Source organism: Perkinsus marinus (genome assembly GCF_000006405.1).
Source record: "Perkinsus marinus ATCC 50983 genomic scaffold scf_1104296969090, whole genome shotgun sequence".
In the NCBI taxonomy this organism is placed as follows: Eukaryota; Perkinsozoa; order Perkinsida; family Perkinsidae; genus Perkinsus; species Perkinsus marinus.
Window position 1 is genome coordinate 208925 of NW_003202922.1, and position 22390 is coordinate 231314.

General features: G+C 48.8%; 6 protein-coding genes across 6 annotated transcripts; all 6 read right to left on the bottom strand.

Annotated features, from left to right (window-relative positions):
- Positions 1-973: 973 nt before the first annotated feature.
- On the bottom strand, positions 974-3368 carry Pmar_PMAR002894 (hypothetical protein; the record flags this gene model as incomplete). Its single annotated transcript, XM_002768061.1, has 6 exons — positions 2513-3368; positions 2026-2376; positions 1860-1980; positions 1457-1616; positions 1171-1295; positions 974-1125 (listed from the first exon to the last, which is right to left on the bottom strand). Exons 1-6 carry the CDS (start codon positions 3365-3367, stop codon positions 974-976), a joined length of 1764 nt encoding a protein of 587 aa, XP_002768107.1. The 5' UTR covers position 3368.
- Positions 3369-5078: 1710 nt separating this feature from the next.
- Pmar_PMAR002895 (phosphoinositide binding protein, putative) lies at positions 5079-6307 on the bottom strand (the record flags this gene model as incomplete). Its single annotated transcript, XM_002768062.1, has 7 exons — positions 5079-5228; positions 5422-5533; positions 5583-5719; positions 5763-5833; positions 5899-5966; positions 6023-6126; positions 6176-6307. 7 exons carry the CDS (start codon positions 6305-6307, stop codon positions 5079-5081), a joined length of 774 nt encoding a protein of 257 aa, XP_002768108.1.
- A 585-nt stretch (positions 6308-6892) lies between these two features.
- Pmar_PMAR002896 (hypothetical protein) lies at positions 6893-8315 on the bottom strand (the record flags this gene model as incomplete). The annotated part of the gene is made up of 6 exons (XM_002768063.1): positions 6893-7449; positions 7608-7709; positions 7765-7806; positions 7850-7891; positions 7937-8011; positions 8258-8315. The coding sequence occupies 6 exons, from the start codon at positions 8313-8315 to the stop codon at positions 6893-6895; spliced, it is 876 nt and encodes a 291-aa protein (XP_002768109.1).
- A 396-nt stretch (positions 8316-8711) lies between these two features.
- Positions 8712-11263, bottom strand: Pmar_PMAR002897 (hypothetical protein; the record flags this gene model as incomplete). Its single annotated transcript, XM_002768064.1, has 5 exons — positions 8712-9985; positions 10828-10908; positions 10960-11001; positions 11050-11115; positions 11164-11263. The coding sequence occupies 5 exons, from the start codon at positions 11261-11263 to the stop codon at positions 8712-8714; spliced, it is 1563 nt and encodes a 520-aa protein (XP_002768110.1).
- A 285-nt stretch (positions 11264-11548) lies between these two features.
- Pmar_PMAR002898 (hypothetical protein) lies at positions 11549-17762 on the bottom strand (the record flags this gene model as incomplete). The annotated part of the gene is made up of 17 exons (XM_002768065.1): positions 11549-11624; positions 11670-11722; positions 12212-13491; positions 14515-14613; positions 14666-14743; positions 15010-15093; positions 15143-15190; positions 15701-15757; positions 15807-15959; positions 16003-16206; positions 16255-16299; positions 16348-16407; positions 16450-16491; positions 16544-16576; positions 16625-16666; positions 17180-17251; positions 17669-17762. The coding sequence occupies 17 exons, from the start codon at positions 17760-17762 to the stop codon at positions 11549-11551; spliced, it is 2520 nt and encodes an 839-aa protein (XP_002768111.1).
- Positions 17763-18178: 416 nt separating this feature from the next.
- Positions 18179-20030, bottom strand: Pmar_PMAR002899 (Ubiquitin carboxyl-terminal hydrolase, putative; the record flags this gene model as incomplete). The annotated part of the gene is made up of 13 exons (XM_002768066.1): positions 18179-18348; positions 18408-18473; positions 18519-18593; positions 18631-18746; positions 18795-18910; positions 18955-19090; positions 19138-19266; positions 19312-19404; positions 19452-19568; positions 19609-19662; positions 19702-19803; positions 19851-19907; positions 19969-20030. 13 exons carry the CDS (start codon positions 20028-20030, stop codon positions 18179-18181), a joined length of 1293 nt encoding a protein of 430 aa, XP_002768112.1.
- Positions 20031-22390: the final 2360 nt, after the last annotated feature.

Sequence of the window (22390 nt, forward strand, 5' to 3'; positions counted from 1 at the left end):
CGGAGCATCTTAGAAGATTGCATGGGAATGGGGTGTGATGGCATTGATCGGGACAGACATGCATTGTGTTCGAGTTTGTGTCACTATAGTCAGTCAACCGGATATTCAACGAGAACTACTTCGCCGATCTCCTCCACTGTTCCAAAAGCTACAAGCCGCAGCTGATACTTGCTAGATATATATATGCTGTTGCCTACCACATCCTAGGGCTGGAGAACGAGACAATAAACTCGAGGTTTCATGGCACTAGACAAATTCGTTAGCCCTGATGGGATCAGTTAATTGTTGCCCTGCCTCAAGACGTCAGTTATAATCTCCTTTTCTTACATTGACATTATCGATCCATTCTACACTCCTGTTATCTACGCAAGCGGTCATAGATGCATCTCAAGACCAACATCACTGTGGCGAACCAGTGATGGTCTTAACGTGGGTGATTGCCCTGATGGAATTAGTTATTGCTAGGGAGTTGCCGATCTGGATAACATTATATTGGATATAATAGCAGGTGTCTCAGGAAGCCTGATCATACTTAATCGATGCAGACTATCTCCAACATGAGCTCAGTTAAGGGTACGAGGTATTGGGACAGCGATAATGATGCACCAGCATCTTCCATTCGAGTGCTTATGCGTTCGCGATGCTGTTGATTCGTCCAAGGTTGGGTTTGTGATGACGGAGATGCTTCACATGAACTCAAGTAGCCAATCGAATACAAGAAACACACTCATGAAACAGTGAACATCCTTCGCATATGATCTTCTTCGTTCTTCCGTATCTCTGCAGCTCTGCGCTTCCTCCGCATATGAGGATTCCTCAGCGCCCAACATTCTTTGGCGATGCTCATCTCTCGCTCTCGGAGGGCTTCCAACTACATGATGAAGGATTCACTATGCCAAGCAAATCGGAAATCAGTAAATATTTGCAAATCCATTCCATTGGTTGCTGCGACTGATTGTATTTGTACATTCCACTAAGGCCACAGACGATTCTTTCTTGCCTGTTGCTTAGCAAAAATAAAAGGCTGGTAATTTCCCATCTTGAACATCGCGAGTCTTCGTTTTTCTCGCTCATTTCTTGGCTTCCGTTTTTTCCGAGACTTTCCCGTTACTTGCGGTCCTTCATCTGAACGCCAATAACTCATATCAACCTCAACCAGACACAGCCGACCCGCGTTCCTCCGCGCCTCCTTCCTGCCATCTCGATGACGCTTCAGCAAAGCATGCGCTTCTTCTACTGGGTCGTGCCCGGCCTCCATCTTCTCGAGCATCGTTAGAAGCTTCGATCGGCAGAAACTGCAGAACAAACCCGATCCATTTTCTACTGCGGTGTCTTGAGCCATCATATTCACAGCCATTTCATCGCCACTCAACAAGAGATGGACGAGTGCCTCAAAATTGCATGTCAGCGGATCAGTTTCGAGGCGTGAGTATCCGGCATCATCCATGTTACTTACCTCTCGTAGATATTGCCTGTCTCTCCTGATGAGGCGTCCCCTCCGGCAACTTCATTCCGCCTGGCCGATGCACGTAGGCACTTCAGTTCACGATCATGAAACAGGGAAGTCTCATCATCGTCATCATCATCCTCTATCGCCTGACTACTGAATTGACGGCCTAAGGAGTTGAACTAGGGTTCTACTGGCTCACCTAGGCATTGCAATAGCTGGTTAACTAGTTAAGGCTCGAAATTCTCACACAGGTGACCAAGGTTCGATTCCCGGCACCAGGATTTGCACACCCAGCCATATCCGACTCAATTCACAAAGACTTATACATCACAACGCTCATCATCCCCCTTAGGCCAACCACATCAACAGACAAGACAAGATCCTATACGACCAAAACGCGCTAAGTTACCTGGCTGGGTCTGTTTCGAATCAATCTTAGCATCTACTCCAGCAACATCATGAACCCTCTCATGTAAGTCTTCGAGGACTGCAGGAACTTCGCCGAGCCTCGTCTTGACCTCGTTGTAAACCTACGACAATCAACATCGCAAGGGAGGAAAGGGAGGGGACTTCACCTCATCACACAAGCCCCTCTCGGCTGCTTTGAATGCCTTCTTTCCGGCTAGCAATACTCGACAAGCTGCTTCAAGCAGGGCATCATGTTGGATACGTTTGCACAGAGCCATGCACTCCCAAGCGTGGCGATGGTTCATGGTATTGGCAAGGTCAACGAGTCGGCCGCACACGTCCTTTATGGTCTCAGTGAAGGCGCTCGCATGCGCTGATAGGCCATAGGCAACCTTCAATGCATTGCTCCTCGACAGGTGACTGATGTTTATATACGGTAACGAGCACTGTGCGACGAAGGGTAACTCAGTCGCGGGTATAGAAGCCAGAAGCCGGCACAGACGGTCAGATGAGTTGACCTACGAGAACACCAGGGATAAGGAATCATCCGAGCACTCCGGTAACGTAAATAATGCTATTTCAAAATCGGCAATTGTCAACCCCATTTTGGTATCCGGGGCGATCCCCATGAATTGTCAGAAGTCGCTCACTCACCTGTGCCGGGTCAAAGGTGTCGAGCATCTTCTCTATAAGAGCCACGTCCTGTAGGGGCCTCCCAAGTACGTAGGCACTATATACAACGTCACACACTGCGATCGAGCTCCAATCACTCTGATGCGCGAGTAGCTTGTCCAGTAACTCGCCTCGGCCTTTCACAGATGCTTCCCGAGGAAGGGCACGGCACAGACTGACCAGAGCGCTGCTCGCCAGTATCAGCAACTCAGCAGTAAGATCCTGCTTGGGGTAGTAGGCCGATAAGGCCTCCGACAAGTGCTCAATGAGGCTCTCTGATATGAAATTCCGCGTTGTACATGCACCCAGGACCACAGCTAATCGGGCGATGTCCTTGAACGTAGATTCGGTGAAGTCCAGCTTGGTAATGGCTGCTGTGATCGCCTTCCTCGTCCGTTTGTCGCCCTCGAGCTCAAGGACTGTACTCACATGAAGTGCAATCGACAAGTCTCTCGGGGATATACGTTCTCTCGCTAAGGCCCTTTTCAAAAGACCATCAATAGTCCCCTTGTCGCATACCGTCCAACGCCGTCCCTCCGCGAGGAAGTACAGCAGCTCGCAGCATTCACTTGGTTCTAACTGGTCTACTCTCTCAGAAACTACCTTGGTGAGGAGATCCATGGCCCCCCGGGGTGACAGAATTCCCTCACTTTGAAGGTGCTGACTATCTCGTTTCAAAAGCCTCATCAGATCTCTTGTTCTGCTGAGTAACACTTGGCCATCGTCAGCTTCTGATACGCCCTTTTCCAGTAAAGCCAATCGCTCAACAGCGTGAGCAATTCCGCGATGGCTGATGCGCACGGCTGGAGGAAGTGCAATCAAGAGCTTTCGATTCATCAAAAACAATCTATCGAAACGCCCCTTCACTTCATCGTGAAATTAACTAACCTATAGACTCCATGATCCAGTATTACTCATAAGCCCAACATCAAACAAGTGATAGTGTACGCGTCAGTGAAACGATACATGTCAGAGGCAAGTGGTCAGGCATCAGGTCGATCATGCGTTACCACTCTACAGCATGTTTTCTAAAACACCTCGAGGTCTCAATGAACGTCGACGAGGCCCATTCTTTCTCTCATTCGAATTCGCCCTGTGGTATGCAAAAACGGCATAACCATGACGATGCCCAAGCCGAGGTCGAACGAGGAATCGGATTCCCATGAGCCGGAGAGGGCACGGCCCCATCACTGAGTGGCTGGCCTCGTCTAACTGCGGTGTCGGAGCTCGACGTTGGACACGGTAGTCCGAGCGGGATTCTCTGGGAGGCAGCGAACGGCTATGTGGTTACTAGATAAACACACGAAGTATCGGAATCATTTTTTGCACGCCTGCACCAGAGATAATGGTTTGCACGCGTGCGCAAGTCGATATGTACGCAATGCCGACGCCCAATAGTCTCTAACTAGGGGCTCTCTAGAGAGTAGATGAGGTTGTGCATTCGATGGATCGGTTGGGAAAGGAGAAATACACATCCATCTCGTTGCCCCACTCACTGGTCTTTCGGGCGTCAACCGAGGTCCCAGTATTCGAGCAGATCCTAAATAGACGCATCACGTGAACCTACTCATCATCTAGTGATACCTTCATCCCGTCTCTTTACTATTCCTCGAAGCTCCCTTGAGACCATCGCCGATGAGCTTCGAAAGCTACAAGGTTACATCGCACTGGAGCATTCTTCTTACTTCGTGGCTTGTGTCCCCTCAGAACCTGTGCTCGCTATCCGTGAACGCTTCTCCTTCCCAAAGGGAGAACTAGACAAGACAAAATGAGCAGGTTCCAATCGGGCACAAACCGCACCTTCCACCACTCCCTGAATCACCGTATGCATGTGTCACCACCTAGTAGATGATAGGAGCACGGAAGAGGGCTTAGGCTCACCAAGTCGTAGTCATCCGCCATCATATCTTGCATAGTGCCTTCCGGTACAGGGCTCGGTAGATTCTAATAATGCAACGAATACTGTCTCTTGACCGCTTACTGAAGCTCACGGCAACCCCTAGCAGAATTCTGCAAACACCCCCAGGGGTTCCGGGCCGTTCCTCGACCGCTTGATCTTCACTTGTGAACATCGTCTGTGGATAGAAAAAGATGCGTTGAGATTTGCATGAGGCGGGTCACGCTCTCAGGTGGCGGCAGGCCTAGGGCAATGAAGTATTGCGGAGCCTCAGCGGCGTATCGTAATGGTGCATGTGGCGCCCCTCGCTCCCAGAGGTTTCCACGTATAGTCGGAAGCCCCAAACACCTATGAAGAACAAGGCTCAGCATGCAGGGAGGTGACCCAGTGGGTCAGACCCACCTATGACAAGAGGCCAACAACTCGCGTTCTCTCTCTCCAGCGAAGGTATAGCTGAGAACCAGAAGGACTTTCGGAATGTGCATGTGTCGAGGAGAGCACTCGCGGTGGGCAGCCCTGACCTCGAGCTCAGGTGGTTTATGGGATAGAAGCTCGTGATAGTCATTTTGCGCCCTCCATACCGCACCTCGAGCTGATCGTCGTGGAAGTGCCTACAGACCAATCTCAGTAACCATGAAGTTAGTTCGACCGTTACTTAGCAATGTCATCGACGTCCTTCACATAGACGATTTTCCGTCGCTTTTCTTCGGGCACTAGGCCGCTGATCAACTTCTCGAGGGCAGACGGTGCGCTCGTCACAAACGTAAGAGCAGACCGTCCCACATAGTGCTCAGCTAAGACCTGAAAAAACTTTCTCACAGTCTGCTCCCTCCACACTGAATGAAGCGTATCAATTCGAAGATCAATGCCGTCGTCGGCTTGTTTCCGAACCGATGAGCGTGTAATTCAACGATGAGTCCTTCATAAAGTCATTCAGTCAACCCGACCCCTGGTATACGGTCGTACTTGCATAGAACCAGAATGTGAGTCTTACCCCGAATATGGCTCGCGTCCGCGACACCGCCGGCAAGAACTGCATGAGGCCAATATTTCCCAAGTCCAAGAGGGTGACGGTACTTTCACACTTCCCCGGGAGAAGCATATACCTATCTTCCGGAGAAGAGCCACGGTAGTTCAAACGTCGCCTAGGCTGACCGTATGATGAACTCCATGAGGAAGCACACACACCGTAGGGAAGTATTCTGGTCCACAGCATGTCTCAGCATCTCCGTCACTCGTACCACAAGGCACGGCCGCAAGAGCTTGTCTCGTCCCGAAATGTAGACAAAACCCTGATAGACTCATACTGGATGACTGAGGCCGTGTCGCTCGAACAAAAGGACTTGCCAAATTGAGGTCATTGAAGATCTCTCTGTCATCGATCGGCTTGCTGAAGAACGACTTTCCTGAGCAGATGGAGAAGAAGCGCTCTCGATACGGCTATGTGTACAATAGCACAGAATGATCTCACTCCAGCTTTCTGTTTCCATCATCATGTTTGCCACTTTCCTCACACTTCCAGCTGCAGCGTGCAGGTATCTGAACGACCGATAATTTCGCATCTTCATGGGAAGTAACCATGCGGTTTGCCGGACCTCAGCCTCTTGGACTCCATCCGCCTCCTCAATGCGATACCTAGACGGCAGAGGTGCTCAGTTAGCTCCTCCAGCTGGTCCAACTCATTCTCAAGCAGTGGCACCTGTACAAGCGACAACTAGTGAATAGGAATGCCAGACGAGACTTCTCACATTGCAGAAAATACGTCGCTCGCTCGATCCGTCATCGTAGCGAGAGAAAATGTGCTCATCAGTAGCTTCGAGCGCCAGCAGCTCTGGTGGGAGAGTGAAGGGTCCGATAGGCCAATTTATGGCAATGCTCATGCAAGGATCAACTGAATGGGCATCCGACGGTCTTCGATCACAACAAGTGTCTATAGCGCCGCACCATCAGTAGCGGTAAACTAATATAACGCTCCGTCCTCCGCGACTTCAGCAGCTAAAAGATGAGCAATGGTGAGGGCGCCACAGCGAAATAGAGCAAACCAAACCGTCCAACAACATACAATGCCTTTCTCGTAGGGGGATCACCACACATTCAATCGAAACACGATTGTCCACCACCCATGGTACAGCTGTCAGGGTGAACCATAAATGACTAGGCTGAGGCCTCTAATTTCTTGGCTACGAAGATCTCATTCCTGCCAGATGCATTGATTTGACAGGGAGTTAGACTGGAGTTATTTCGGCTCAGTTCGAAATTTAAAGGCCAGGCCTTTAAGGCCTATGATGGGCTGCCTATCCCTATTATCGCAAGCCGCGAAGACGTCGTGCTCACCAAAAAATCATACCCTAACCCGAAACCAGAAATCAATGCTCTCTGCGAGTGGTCGGTCATTCAGTAAAGTACGATGCAATCTAGTAGATGAGGGTGATTGATGGACACAACCGATGGAATAACAGAAACGGTCACAGCTCGGTGTCGTCGTCATGAGCAATCTCACTTATACATGCCTCAGGCAGAGGCCATGTCTCCTCCACTCGAGGGAGTAGACTGTGTGGGAGAATGTCGGCGAGAGGCGGGTGGCGAGGAGAGAACAGAGGCTTGAGTCCGCCTTCCTTGGATGGCCCGTATGCCCGGTAGCAGTGGACGAACATGATTTGATACGTATCACGCTTGATAGTCATTGCTGGCACGCGTGCAAAGGCGTCAATGTTCCAGTCTTGACTCAAACGATCGGCCACTTGTTTCCATCTCCTCGGGAGCTTGTACTTCGTAATGAAGTGAATCGCCTTAGGCCGATTGTCGTCCTCGAGACCACGACATTCGAAGAACACCGAGTAGTAGAGCAGCCCTTTGTCCGAGGTAGCGGCCTCAAAGATAGCTCTCACTTCCTCATCATCTACCTCATAGGGCTGCCTGCGGCTCGGTGTGTTGCTCTCCGGCCAAGTCCATAAGTATGTTCGAGCCTGCGTCCTCAGGTTCTCGTCGTTCACACACTTGAGCTCGACATCAACAATCTCACCTGAATCGCTATGCTTCTGAATCGACTCTAAGATTTACTGTCCGCAAAGGCTTAGGACATAACCTTTACAGAAGTTCGAGTAGAGACGCTAAAACGGCGAGTTCTCAAGCCAGCGACGTGATTCCATTCACCCTAGAATGTTTAATAAGAAAGCTCACCTTCAGAATTCTCCTCCTCATCGTCTGTCACAACAGGAACGACCCCAATCTTCGTGCAGTTACACCTCGAACACTTCTTACATGCACTCTTGGTGGCTAGAGCTGACACAGTCCCAGACGATATGATGAACGGCACCCGGCCAAAGGCGGGGCTTACTTCGTTCCAACCACTCCTTCTCCTGCTCCAACGTTTCAATACCTGATCAGGACGAGAATCGGCAGATCTCCAGCTGAAAACTCACGTCGTCTGAGGGACATGTTCTCTTGACATAAGGAATGGATGGCTGAATGACAAAACTCAAAAGGCGGTGGCAGTTCATTGTAGCTACTTTCCGGATCACAGTCGGCCCATGGAGGGTACTGGATAGTATCCTCATTGGACTCGATCGCTGGCAGGCTCGGACCTTAGACGAAATTCTATAGCGCTATAATCTGCCTGTCAACCGATGCTTAGCACGTCGAACTACTCTACTGTGCAGTTTCTTTTCAAGTCGATGAGTTGTGTTCGCCTTAGGACACTCTCAAAGTCACACACGTGCTGGAGCTAAACTACAGAACACATAACGAGGAAGGCGACCTACTGAAAGGAGGCTCATCTCGAAGTGCTCCATTAAGGCTATGGTTAATATCGACTGAGGCGTCCCGCTTACCATCATTCGTAAATGTCCGCTGGGCTCTGTGAGGAAGCTTGGGTGACGCGTTAGGCATATTTCAAAACTGTTCGAACTAACTCGACGGAGGCCTCGACTGCCGCTGATGGTCGCGGATTACTACTCAGTGAGTAGTACTCACACAGATTTTTGCTTTTTCGCAAAGACAAGTCAATCAGCGAGCTTACGAGACAAGCAGTACGATACTTTACTATCGAGCCCATCCACTTTCACTAACGAACACAACAGATGCAAAGGCCGACGGAAGCGCACTCAACATTTCCATGCATGGAAGAAATCCATCACATAGAGTCATGACAACATGGAGGAGCCGCAGGGGCCATTCCTATCAGTGAACCACAACGGGAACGAGTTCGGGGAGTATGTCGATCGTGTGCAGCGTTATGGGATCACATTAAGGCACTCAATAGTCGGGGACAAGAAACAACATTAATCATGCTTTGTCTGTGTTACGGTATCGTTCGGTGAGAAGCCAATCAGCGAAGCAACGGCAGCAGGGTTTGATGGGTTTTTCCCTCTCATCCCTCTCCAACTTGTGTGGGAAGTAATGACATCGTCCTAGCCTTTCACGGAGGGCGTTCCTATGTCGTTCTCCTTGTGGCTCAGGGAGCGAATTACAAGTGATAAATATTGGTACCAACTCGTCGAAAGTGGTGGTATTATTCACCTCAACAGGGCGGCCTTCAAGGAGGCTGAGGAGCGTCTCCAAGTCCAAACCGTCGCCCAGATGCTCCAAAGAGAATTGATTGAACAAGATGCACTCGCAGTCGGATAGCCCCTTCAGTGAGAGCTTGCCCTTCTTGGAAACCTTAGCGCACTTCAGAATTTGAGCCAGGGGTCGCAGTATAGCAGCCTTGCCACTGAAGGGCACACCATAAATCACCACGTTCGTCTTACTCGACCGTCCCTCCTCGATATTCTCTATTATGTCCTCTCTCAGCTGTTGAGCTCCCTCTTCCCCCAAGTTGTGCATCACCAAACGCGATATTCTCCTCAACCACAGACTAGGACTTTCACAACTGCATTCTTCCTCGAGGCAGCCTTCGACCTTATCCATCCTGTCCTCACCTTCCACCCCACTTCTCGGCTTTCCACTCGAGCATTGCATGCCTTCGCCGAAGCTCACGGCCTTCGTTCCACCCTTACCAACATATCCCTCCACTGCATTGCAACATACCGCACCCTCCCCAACATCGCCATCCTCCGGAGCACGGACAGTTCTAGTCTTGGCGCCCGGCCCCTTCCCTGATCGGATGAAGCTCCTCGGGGAGGGATGAGCAGAGGAAAGGTAGGGCTTGGAGTCGATGGAGTGGAGGCAGTGCACGTAGAGGGCGGGGTACATACAGGCCTTGAAGCCGGTCTTGGGAAGAGCGCAGCGAATCGACGCAACGATCTGGTACCCGTCGCGGAGTGTATCAGAGAGCTGCTTCCACCGAGTGGGCGTACCGTACTTCAACAAGCAGTGGATGAGCCGCCGACCCGATGATGGATGCTGGTCGGGGTGGCCAACGAAGATTGAGAAGTAGTGCAGAGTCTTCCCCTTGTTGATTTCAACAACCATGGAAGCGGCACGGCTCTTAGCCTTCTCGTCATCATCATCTTCAGTCGTGAGTGGCCAGGAGAAGAGGAAGCTTCGAGACTGGTGACGGACCAGACCCTCCTCCCCCACATCCATTATGACGAGCTCCTCATCCTTCTGGAGTTCACCTGAGATTACACCTACTATTAATATATGCTCGTTCTCTTCAGCTGAGCTCAGGAGTTTTCTCACTAACTATAGGAATATATATACAAATTTGGGTAGGAGTATTCGGAAATCAAAAGCAGTCTCCCGAAATTTCATCAAATTTTCCATATTGTCATCGACACATGTAGTTGTATATCCTCCTACGTTGCTTCAGTATATAATTTATAAGTGTCGTATCTCATACCACGCCATCTACAACCGAAGTTATGTGAAAAAACACAGGTGTGGGTATCGAACCAGGGTTGTACGTGGAGCCTATCGGCTAAGGAAACCTTCTTCGGGCGTGTTAGGCGATGCCAAACCACGTTTGCTTTCAAGAGTATGCAGTGCGCGCAATCTAAGGATCCAATTTCGTGTGACCACCCCAAGAACTACTGCTCATATCAACCTGAAATTTTGTATAGGAACTCTGAAAATAGTCATATTGTTTAGATATACCACGGATTTTATTTGTTATCTTGTTCTCTTTTAGAATTGGAAGGTGCACAACGGGGATCCGAAAAGTGTTTTTTTTGAATATCAAGTCCGTGGAATATTTAAACAATGTAACCATATTCAGAGAGTTCCTATACGAAATTTCAGGTTTATATGAGCAGTAGTTAGGAAGTTGAGGCTGCCACACGAAATGGGTCTTTGGATTGCGCGTACTGTACCACTTCTCGACACGGTAGTTGATTACTGCTGGCAACGAGTTTGTTGAAGTTCAAGTCATTCGTTTCAAGTTCGCATTCACCACGACCCATCATCAACCCCCAGACTTAACGTTTCTATTAATGTCATTCGCGATTATCTACAGACTTACATAGATCGAGAGCCTGTCTTTTCACTTCCTCCTGTCTGCGGCACGGGCATTCACGGCACTTGATGCAAGTTTTATGGAGACCTGAAACATGAAGAAGATATTATCAACTATTTCTTTAATGGTTTCCCTCACGCCACTCCAACCACCTTTTCTCCTCCTCCAAAACGCGTATGCCTGCCAATAGGAGAGTCACTCGACCACACTATCAACTGAACAGCTCACGTTCCTTGAGAGCCATGATCTCGAGGTTTTGGCGAGCAACCATCGATGAAGGGCCGTCCCTTCCCACTGAAAGGAAAGCAGCCATTGGAAGTTGTTATGATCTATTAGGCTCACTCTCGGCCACAGTCGACGCCGAACACGCAGGGTACGGGATGGTCTCATCATCATCGACAATCGGAAGAGTTCCCTCCGGCAGGCTGGAGTAGTACTGCATGGTAACTACAGCCAAGGGGGAGAACCTCATAGCCGTACAGCACACAAAATCGATGCGATACGAAGCATGAAGCGGAAAGAATATCAGCAGTAGTAGGAAGAGGTAATGAACTCCGAATCGGAGCCCACAATATAGAAAGAAGCAATCAGAAGACATGCCGATACTAGAACTGTAGTAGTAGTAGTAGTGAAAAGAAGAACGAGGGGTTGTTTCCCAGAGTGCACTCACCATCATCAACAAGAGGTTGGCCATGGTTGGAGGCGGAAGTGTGTGATGGATTCGACATTACTTGGGGACTATCAAGGTAATCAACGTTCTAATCATATTGATGATATCAACATCAGACCGACTGAGCCTTAGACTGATAGCAGTACTGAAAACTCACAACCAGCGATGAAGGACGTACTCGTTCCACTCTGCCGCAGGCACAATCAGGGCCTGTCTATTTACAGTGAACCTCTAAACAATGGAGTTTCACCCGTGATCATCACGGGTGATGTGAAAACACTAGCAAGAATATATTTCACGACTACTGCATATCACCGCGAATATCGCGCTCTGCGCCATTTCACGTTAAACGGGTGAAATTCCAGTATACATATTTATATTCATATAGTAAACGGTAAAACTCCTGAGCTTAGCCGAGGGAAGAGAACAAGCAATCCGATACTGGCTCAGATTCCCAATTGACTAACACCACAGCAAGAACAGTTGAAAGCACTCTATATTCATGCACATGTTGCTTGGGATTATCTAGTAGTCAACCTTCAACCGTTACAGCGCTGGAAATCTGAGTGGACAAGAGCAGCGACGACACGAATTGATAACAACCAAACAGGAGGAGGAAAAGTATCTAAAACATCATCATCATTCATGCCGAGTCTGAGCTAAGGTGGCAGTGAAAAGCCATTCAGCAAAACATCGGGTGCAAGGATCGATCCGTCTCACCTGCTCCTTATGATCGATCATATACGGAAAGAAATGACGTCGCTGAAGCCTCTCAATCAAAGGCTCTCTATCTTGCTCCTCCCGAGGGCTAGGGAGAGCATTGCACGTTATAAAAATAGGTACCAGCTTCGTGAAAAAAGAGTCATTCTGCTTGTGATTTCGAGGTCGGCTAATCTTGATGCCGCCGCCTTCCAGGAGGTTCAGCAGCTTCCCCATATCGCAAGCCTCACCCAGGCTTTTCAAACGGAAGTCGTTCCAGAAGATGCACTCACATTCCAGCAGATCTTCGAGAGAGAACTTGCCCGAATCAGGTGTCGTTGCACACTTTAGTATTCGTGTTAACGGCTGTAGGATCGCCGTTTTGCCGCTGGAGGCCACACCATAGATCACCACATTCGTTTGCTTCGACCGTCCTTCCTCAAGGTTCCTTATTATGTCCTCCCGTAGCCTCTCCGCTCCCTCTTGTCGGAGATTCCGTACCACAACTTCTGATACTTTCTCAAACCACAGGCCAGGACTAGCACACGAACATTCGGCTCCGAGGCAAGCCTTGACCTTTTCCATAGGGCTCTTGCTCTCCTCCACGCGTCGCCGCGCAGCTCCCGCGATCTGCCACGACCGATCAATGAGGGCCTGGATGTCCGTCTTCAAATTCATTGCAAGCATATTGAGCGCTTTGTCCCTGCAGGCGTACTCCAAAACCTCATTCTCTGTTTTTATATTATTCTTCACCACGAACTCCTGGAAGTCACATCTATCCATCGCTCTAACTCGTTTCGCCTTCTCCTGCCGCGTTCGAGGGACTATCAGCGCGGTAGGATCGGGGTGCCTCTCGGAAAGATATGGTTTCAAATCGAGGTCTATCAGAGGCTTATCAGGATTGGTTCGGAAGCAGTAGCTGAAGAGCACTGGGTACATGCAGATTTTGAACCCTGGCTTCGGCACAGCACAGCTGACCGATGCGAAAATGCGATAGACGTTGCGGAGAGTATCGGCCAGTTGTTTCCACCGGGTCGGAGTTGCATACTTCATGAGGAAGTGGGCGTGCATGTTGCCATCCTTATGTCGCTCGTGAAAAATGGAGTAGTATAATAGACTTTTGCCTCTATTGATAGTGAGTATTATACCGCTGAGCTCCTCCTTCCCCATATCGCAAGGCTTAGCCTTATCGATATCCTCAGAATGTGACCAAGTGAAGAGATAACTTCGTGATTGGTGCCTCGACCAAGCACGTGATACGTCCTTGATCTGTGAGCTCTCTTGAGATGCCTTCTGAGTCCCTGAGCAGCGTTGCTTCACACTTCCCACAATTGGTGCAATTTTAAGTGTCAACTACAGTACTTTCACATCAATTCAATGTTTTGTCCAAAAAAATTGGAAAAATTTTTTTCATTACTTTACCGACGGTTTCGGTGGTTTACCCAAAGTTTCAGTAGAGTAGCTGATCATATTCAAAATGTATCGACTTCTCTCATCAACGTTAATGAGAATACAAGAGACTGATGATCTCTCATAGAGATGCTGGATGGTGCTGTCCCCACTGGTGTCACCAAACTCTATGGATCATGCAATGATCATGATTGCTTTACAAACAGTCCGTTGCCTCTCTCAGGGGAAATTTCTGGTACGGGCAGTTACCCTCCAGAGGCTATGCATGTCATAGCTATGGGATATGCTCGATTCTGCATGTTTCTTGTGAATTATGGCTTGCGTTGAGATGGAGAGGATTGGATCGGGTACCCGTTTGTGTCGTGTCGCCAAGGCTAACTGCGTTGATGGACGTCAGTACGTATTTGATATGGTCAGCTATTCAATAGAAACTTCGAGTAATTCATCAGAAACAGTCGGTAAAAAAAACTTTGAAAAAATAGTTAAAATATCGAAAATTCAGGCAAGGTATTTAATTGACCAGGAAATGCTGCAGCCAACCACAGCAGCTACTATAAAACTATCTAATACTTCATACTGTATCGAAACAGGTTACGTATAACTCCTCATATGCATTTCACTAGGCTAGGGCCGTAAACATCCCTTATAAACCACCATCCACGGTAATAGTAACTCATGGGTTTATGTAGACTAAAAACTAACTCAGACTTTATATAACTATATATATAACTGATATACTGATATATACTAATACTAAACAGTTATTATACAGTTATACATGTTATACTAATATATTACAGTTATAGAACTGTATATAGTTAACTTATATGAACTTATATAGACTTATATAGTTATTACTAATATATAACTGATAACATATAACTGTTCCAACCCATAGGAGAGAACCCACTCACCACCAGGAGCCTTCCTGACAGGCCCATCATCCATCTTCTTTTTCTGCTTCGTTTCTTGCAACGAAACGACAGACTCAGCCGATATATTCCTTCCCGGGCCTGAGATCCCGACACACCACGTCAACTAACATCAAAATATAACCCCACCTACCTCCGCGATGCACCGCCGTCGGTTTGCGTCTTGATGGAGCCTTCTGCGACACTTCAGATACAGGAGTACCCACGCAGCCTGAACATAACAAAGATCTTCCGCACAGCGAAGATTCTCCTCGGGGAACGATCACACATGCTAATTGACAGGGACATTCACTCTGAACCCTTTTATCGCACAAGAACTACAGGCAGGTCTATGAGGGCTAATCCCGTCTTTGCTGCAGCAACGATATGCTTACCAATAATCAAGGTACTAGTGCATCTCAGCAATGCTCAATACTGACCTCATGTAATAGTAAAGTATCAAGTGTAATAGTACACTACCATAAAACAAGTACTCACCCGTCTGCGACGGCCTCAACGCTAGAGCTGTAGAGGTCGTCGTCGTAACTCGCCTCTTCCCATCGCGCTGGTCTACGCTGGAGCCTTACAGAGCAACACACACAGTGTTCCAAACAATAAGACCTCAGCCTACCTCCATCGTTGGCCAACCACTCCGATGAGTACGTGGGCTCAACTTGACCTAAATACATTATCCTCTACAGCCTCATCTACGTGCCCACAATGGTACAACAGCCCTCAGAGACACGCGGTTATCATTTAATGACCCGGTTGAGTTTTGTGGGGTCGGATACAGCTCAAGGATTATAATATCAATATTGTTCTATATTAACGTTATTGTTAATCTCATATATTAAAGCTACCACATTTTCATCATATATTTAGCAATTCAATACATTAGATTAACATTATATTTAGTTTTTAAAATATATCACATCACTACAGAGATCGAGATAGATTCAGCTTTGCGGGGTCGGTCTATATACAGCTTGAAAAAATGCGAAAAAAATGGCGAATATGCAATGTACAGATAGAAAGTGCCTCAACTAGAAAACCAATTCCGCGATGTTCCTATGATAGTAACAGAGGAAACTATAGATTTTTAAGGACGGCTATTCAGTGCGATATAGGACTCCGAAAGATATCCGAGGTCCCCTACTAAAGATACGGATCTAGCCCAAAACCATCCCACCATCATCCGTCCCTTCTATGCTTGCCGCCTTCCTCTTGCGACCTTCACTCTCCAAATCTGAAATATCCCTCCTCGACCAGCTAGGACCAACAACAGTTTTTGTCACCTCTACAGAGCTCATCCTGGACGCTCATAGGGGGGTCATCCAACACCAAATCCGACCGAGTACATTCTTGACCGTCATTATAACTTCCCCAATCACCGTGGTGGTCAAATAGATTCGACTCATCAAACTCCGGTAACAACGTTGGCTCCGGGCCTGAGCAAAACCCCTACGAGGAAGCCGCCTATTGTAGACCTACTCATCAGCTGAGAGTAGCTATCCTCGGTAAGTTGCGTGGGGTACGGTACGGTCGGCAGGGACGCAGGTGTGCCCCCTTGCTCAGCTCCATCATCAATACTAATGCCACCCCGATACGACTCGACGAGGCAAGCCCCTCTGTCCGCGGACGCATGAGTTTGCGCTGACCAGATGCTCCTTTTTTGAGCGTCGCAATTCTTGTAACCTACAACGGCGACAACAACAACCCCGCAGTTGGGAAGGGGTCACTCACCCATCATCCCAGTCAAGTCGCTCCCGTCCTTATGTAACATCATAACTAACAACAACACATAGTCAACAACCGTACAGCTATGAACAGCCTCACACTGTGGAATTATTTGCTTTTGTGGACCTCTACCGTATGGAGTGAGGGGAACCTCCTCAACTGAGAAAACACTGCTTATGATGATCTAATACAGTAGCTCACCTCGTTGCTGTGATGGTCTCTCTAGAATCTCCCCCGACGGAACTGAAAATAGAAAAGCAAGCTGAAGCAGTCCATCTCAGAACCATCCTCTCACATTGTCGCGCCCTGGACTCCAGCTCACGGATACCTACAAGCGACAACAGGCTCCTCTATGACGTGGCTGATGCGAACTCACGCCGTTCGAGCTCCTGAATTCTCACAGCCTGGGATGCGATAGCTGAGGGAAAGCAATAAGGGGTCGAGAACGCTGTAGAGCATTCAAGTTACTGCTGACTCCATCTGCTCCACAACAATCTTCTCCGCCGGCTGAGTGCCGCTTCGAATCTGAATAGCCTCTCTGGTGCGATCAGATACCAGTGTTAGAATTTATCTTCGCTTTCCTCAACTGAGCTCGGAATTTCCCTCACTTATTATAGAAGTTTATATACGAAGTGGGGTAGAAATGTACGAGAACCAATGAGAGTTTCCCAAAATTTCCTCAAAAATTTCATACCGACGGCCACACATGTAGTTGACCATGTGCATACTTTCCCACACTGGATACCAGTGTTAGAACTTATGTTCGCTTTCCTCCGCTGATTCCTCAGTAATAATAGAAGTTTACATACCAATTCGGGTAGAAGATGTTTACGAAAACCAATGAGAATTTACCTCGAAATTTCCACCCATGTAGTTGGCTATGTGCATATTTTCCCACACCGTCAGCTACAGTAGTTCCCCCCACACGTACTTGTTCTCCACGATGGACACTCCATCGGGACCTCGTTAGCCTGTACCGAATTCTCTTCATCTTGCGTAAATACTAAACAGACAGGCAGAGTTCTTCGGAACTCAAAGATTGACACATGCTGGAAGTATAAGAGTACGTAATAAGAATTTGTGGGAAAAAATGTGAGATTTTCACGCACGATTATATCCACGTAGCTCGAAAATATCAATACATATGTGCAGCCGACATGAAAATTTTGCGAAAACTTTGAGAAATTTCCGTTGGCTACTCTACACTTTATCCGAAATCGTAATCAGTGGAGTTTCACCCTAGTGATATGAAAAACACCAGTGAAAAATATATTTCACGACTACTGCATTTCCCGAATATCGTGTTTTTCACAGAGTATTACTCCACTTCACGTAAAACAGGCGAAACCCCAGTGAGGAAACTCCTGAACATATATTCCAACACTGCCAACCACAGCGCACTCCTAACAACGCTTCTTACCATTAGAACTCACTGACGAGGACGACGACTGTCGCTCCTCCTCTTCAGTGGGCCAGGACTCCTCCATGACATGCGACTGCTTATTAGGAGGCATCACTCGAAGGTTAATACTTACTATAACAGCTACCAACAAACATGCCTACCCCACACAGTTAATTCTTGAACTCTCTATCCCTATACGTAACTTCACCGTACCCCCGAAATAGAAGGAATAGCCGCTGATTTCAACCCTATCAAAGTTACCACGTCCCAATCTCCCAGATGGTTACCAACAAGGACCACCATAAACCATACGATACAGCAAACGCCTCCACCCGACCTCAACCACGAGGCCCAGCCGCCGTGCAATTGCGTATCTTGCACTGTTCATGCTCCCTCGCGCACAGCGAAGATTTTTTGTGCAACCGCAACTGTCCCCGCGGAGCGTTCCCTGTGACTATACACGCAACACTTATTCCTTTTTGAATCAACGTTCGCAGTCTTAATAAATATCACGGCAAAGGACTTATCTCAGTCACTACTGCTATCATGAGGAGGGGAAGCATCGTCGAATCTGTCAGCGCTGGGGTCGACCCTCTCGAACATGTGGGGCCAATCAGTCGGTTGATTATCCCTCTGACTTCGAACCAGCTTGTGGTCAACCGGAGTCCCCGAGCGGACGAAGAAAAGAACGTAAGCATCTACCCAATGAGCAGTCACAGCGAGTGGGGGCAGAAGGCAGACCCAGCAGACCCCTCACCACGGGAATCCACAAGGGACTCTTTCAGCAAGGGCTGCACTGTGGCGTCATCGAAAAACCACCAACCTAGGGATAAGGCATTTGCCCGCTCATAGAAGGGGCTCCTATCACCATTAGGAGAGCCAGGGATCAGATTCAACACAGCTCGCGAGAGTGGACTAGCAGCAACTGTGTGATGGCCTGACCCTAGTCATACAAGCCGTCACCATAGGGGCACCCTCACCCATGTGCTCAGGGGCCCTTCGAGGGGTCTGGGCGGACCGATCCGCGGGCTTCTCCCGTCCCTTGAGGTCCCACAGGGTCTTATCATGATTAACAAAGGCAGTATAGTGACCTCCCCTAACAATCCCAACAGCTGCCCTCCATCATCATGGACCCAGGCCCTACGTCATGACTCCTTTATGGCGGACCACTCCTAGTAGGCGATACCGTGGGGCGTCCCTCTGATGGGACTCTGGCACGAATTCACTCAGGTCTAGCTGACTTCGCGTAGGATAGTGCACCTGCAGCCGCCCACTCCAGCGCGCCCCAAGGAGTAGTATCGTACATGGTGACTACTCTTACTCCACCGTATCGGACTCAGCTGCCTAAAGCGACGCAGTTGTATCATAAGGACGCTAGGGAGCTTCCACAGTGCAGTGTCGCAAGTCGACTCCGACAACGTGCTGCATTTCACACAGTACCTACCAATACCACAATACTAAGAGCCTCCATCGCTACAGCACAGGACCATCCGTTGTCCCCCGACAAATCAGTAGGGCGAGCGAACTCCCTCAAGCAGGCATAGATATCAGATAGGGGCTTCCCTGCAGCGCTCTCGATCGGTAGTATCAACGAATTGAACGCCTCGAAGACGACTCTGACCACAGACCATACCACACCGACGTCAGAACCCTCCTCTCACCTCGAGTGACCACAGGAGCTACACTTGAACACTGACCGCGTCTGCCCTTGGAACAAGTCCACCACAATCGACTGATTCCTAGCCAGCTGAGCCCTACCATCAACAGCAATGCCTCCAGCACTCAGTCCGGACCCCCCTACTTCCAAAACTCAGCCGCGATCCGTTCTATTCCCTTCTCCTCACTCATCTCCAGTGTGCACTCCGGCGTAGAAGGCGGCTCACTAGGCGGCGACGCGCGGTTGAGGTCCTCATGGAGCCTACCAGGGACATCCAAGGGCCCCCAGAGAGAGCCCGTACTTGTCCAGAAGCGCCGTGGCGAACTCTGCAGCATCGTGCTGAACTCCCGTGCCCCTACCAACAAGGTCAGGGCAGCCCAACAGCAGCCCTTACCTAAAAGCCGGCATATGTCTGTTGATAGCCCTCTTGAGCTCCCTTGGCACGATAGGCCCAGCGGACGAGGAAAGGCGCATGTCCGAAAGTAGCTTCGCTACGCTGAAGCACAAAATAGGGAATCACAGAGGAATATGATTGGCCCTCACCAACTGGAAATATCGCCGCCAGACCCCAGGGGGTTCTTCTCGTTAACTTCATGCTCCCTAACATTATTGAACATCTTGCTCTCTTACTGCCACTTGCATTTCCTCAAACCCACCCTACCCTCGGAGGAGATATGTGACCAAAGGCAGCATGGCATGTAAGCACTGCAGTACTGCGTTCATGTAGCAGGTGCACCCGAGATTCACCAGGCCCGAGAATCCTGAATAGTGAGAAAATATGCACATGGTCAACCACATGTGTTGGTGGCGATATGAATACTCAGAAGAAATTTTGGAAGATTCGTGTTAGTTTCTGCATAGACTCCTATCATTAGTGAGAAACTCCTGCGCTCGGCTGAGGAGCGCCAACGTGTGATTCAACCAGGGACAGTCCCCCCTTGCCTGGTCGCGGCGTGAAGTCCCCTCTCTCTGTGATGGGCAGTAGAGGAGTAGTCCCGATCGCATACCTCAACGCACGCGTGCTGACCATACCTTCCCCTGCTGAGCACATGCCAACCACCAAGGCCTTTCAACTCACCACTAGGCTCCGATAGAGACCCGCTCTCGATCGAGATTTGAATCGGACTGCTGGGCTCCCCTGGACTGCTGGCCGTCTCGCTGCCACCGAAACTCGACAACCTCGCCGACCTCCGGGCCGGCAACACGTCCTCATCTGATCAGCGTTGAAAAATTCATCTTCGCTTCCTCTAAGTTTACACACGAATTCGGGTAGGAGTGTACCGAAACCAGAAATTTTTCCCAAAATTTTCTCAGAATTTTCATTTTTTTCACCAACACGTGTAGTTGACCATGAACATATTTTTTCCACCCTGCATTCGAGTATCTTACCTCACCATTCAATGATCGGTATGATCCGATGTATACTTATTAAAAATAGATTTATCATACAGTCTCAGCAATGGGTTTATTCGAGTTTCACCCTAGTGATATGAAAAACACTAGCGAAAAACATATTTCACGACTACTGCATATCACCGCGAATATCGCGTTGTTCACCGAGTTTTACGCCACTTCACGTAAAACGGGTGAAACTCCATTATTCCTCCTTTGTCCTCTATCTTCAATACAATTCATATGACAATTGATATTTTTAATAGTGGAGTTTCACCCTAGTGATATGAAAAACACTAGTGAAAAACATATTTCACGACTACTGCGAATATCGCGTTTTACACCACTTCACGTAAAACGGCTGAAATTCCAATATTATGATTCACAAAATCCTTTCCCCCGCTGGACCACCATCCGCCCCGCAGAGCAGGTTACCTTCGCTATCAAGGACCTTCCGTTTTGTAGAAGTAGTGCTGGATGGGGACGAGTCCATCACTCGTGGAACTTGAAGATTCATAGGCACCGCTGCAGGGGTCGGTGAGCCGCATAGGGGATCTGCACATGGATGTCAATTTTCCCGCGCGCCACGGAATTCTTACCAGAATGCAACAGTCTTTGGGCAGCCCGTGCTGAGCGGGTCGTCACCATTAACAACAATGATACAAGCAATCCTATCCCCTCCTCGTGATCCGTCACTCGCCACGAAATTAACCCCAACGCAATACACCTTTCACTATTGAGAAACACATACACAGAGCAGCCACCTCTACCAACAGCGGTTTCGAATCGGGAGAGACTTCCGGGCAAGTAGTACGCAGCCCTTAGCACCGATGCAGGCCGTATTGGAAGGCCCTCTTCAGACAACTTTAAAGGGGGCAGCTGATCGTCAACAGAGGAAGCGTGACAGGTGCTCTCAGATACCACTGGGTGTGGGTCTCCAGGCAGACTGAAGGAAGATGCAAAATATTCCTACTACGAGTGAACGAATCTTAGGCTCCACCCACGTAAGATTCAAAATAGCCCCAAAAATGCACCAAGTACGGCGCACCTCATCTCTCCCACAGTTTCTCAGGAGCCGTGAGCTTCCAATCAAACACGTGACCAGAAGCTACCTCCGTTAGCACCCAGTCCGTCCCCTTCTCCTTAGCCAGCAGTGTTGAAAACTACGTTCGCTTTCCTCACTAAGTATAGGAGTCTATATACGACCTACGGTAGAGATGTGCAGAAACCACCCAGAATTTCTCGAAATTTTCATACAGTCACCAACACATGTGGTTGACCATGTGCATATTTTCCCATACTGCTAGCGAGGACAATAACTCAGTCACAACGACTTCCATGGAGGCCCACAGCAGCGTGTTATCACGAGGACCAAAGTCCCAAGGGGCGCACTCCGGAAGAGTCAAGCTGACTTGCCGTCACCATAGGAGAGTAACATTCTCTCTTCATTCGCGAGGTAGTGTACCGTCTACATGGCAGCAACAGTCGCCGCCGCCGCCGAGGAGGAGGAGTCAACTCAGAGTATATACCACAATTTCAACAGATCATGTCGAGGATCCCACCACTCTCAACTGGTGTGACGCTAGTTCCAAACTCGGGTGGTATTTATCACAGTGAATTCATCTACGCTATAATCGAGATCGACTGATCATATTTCTAACCGGTGACGTCCTCAGATCCTCGCGATAAAC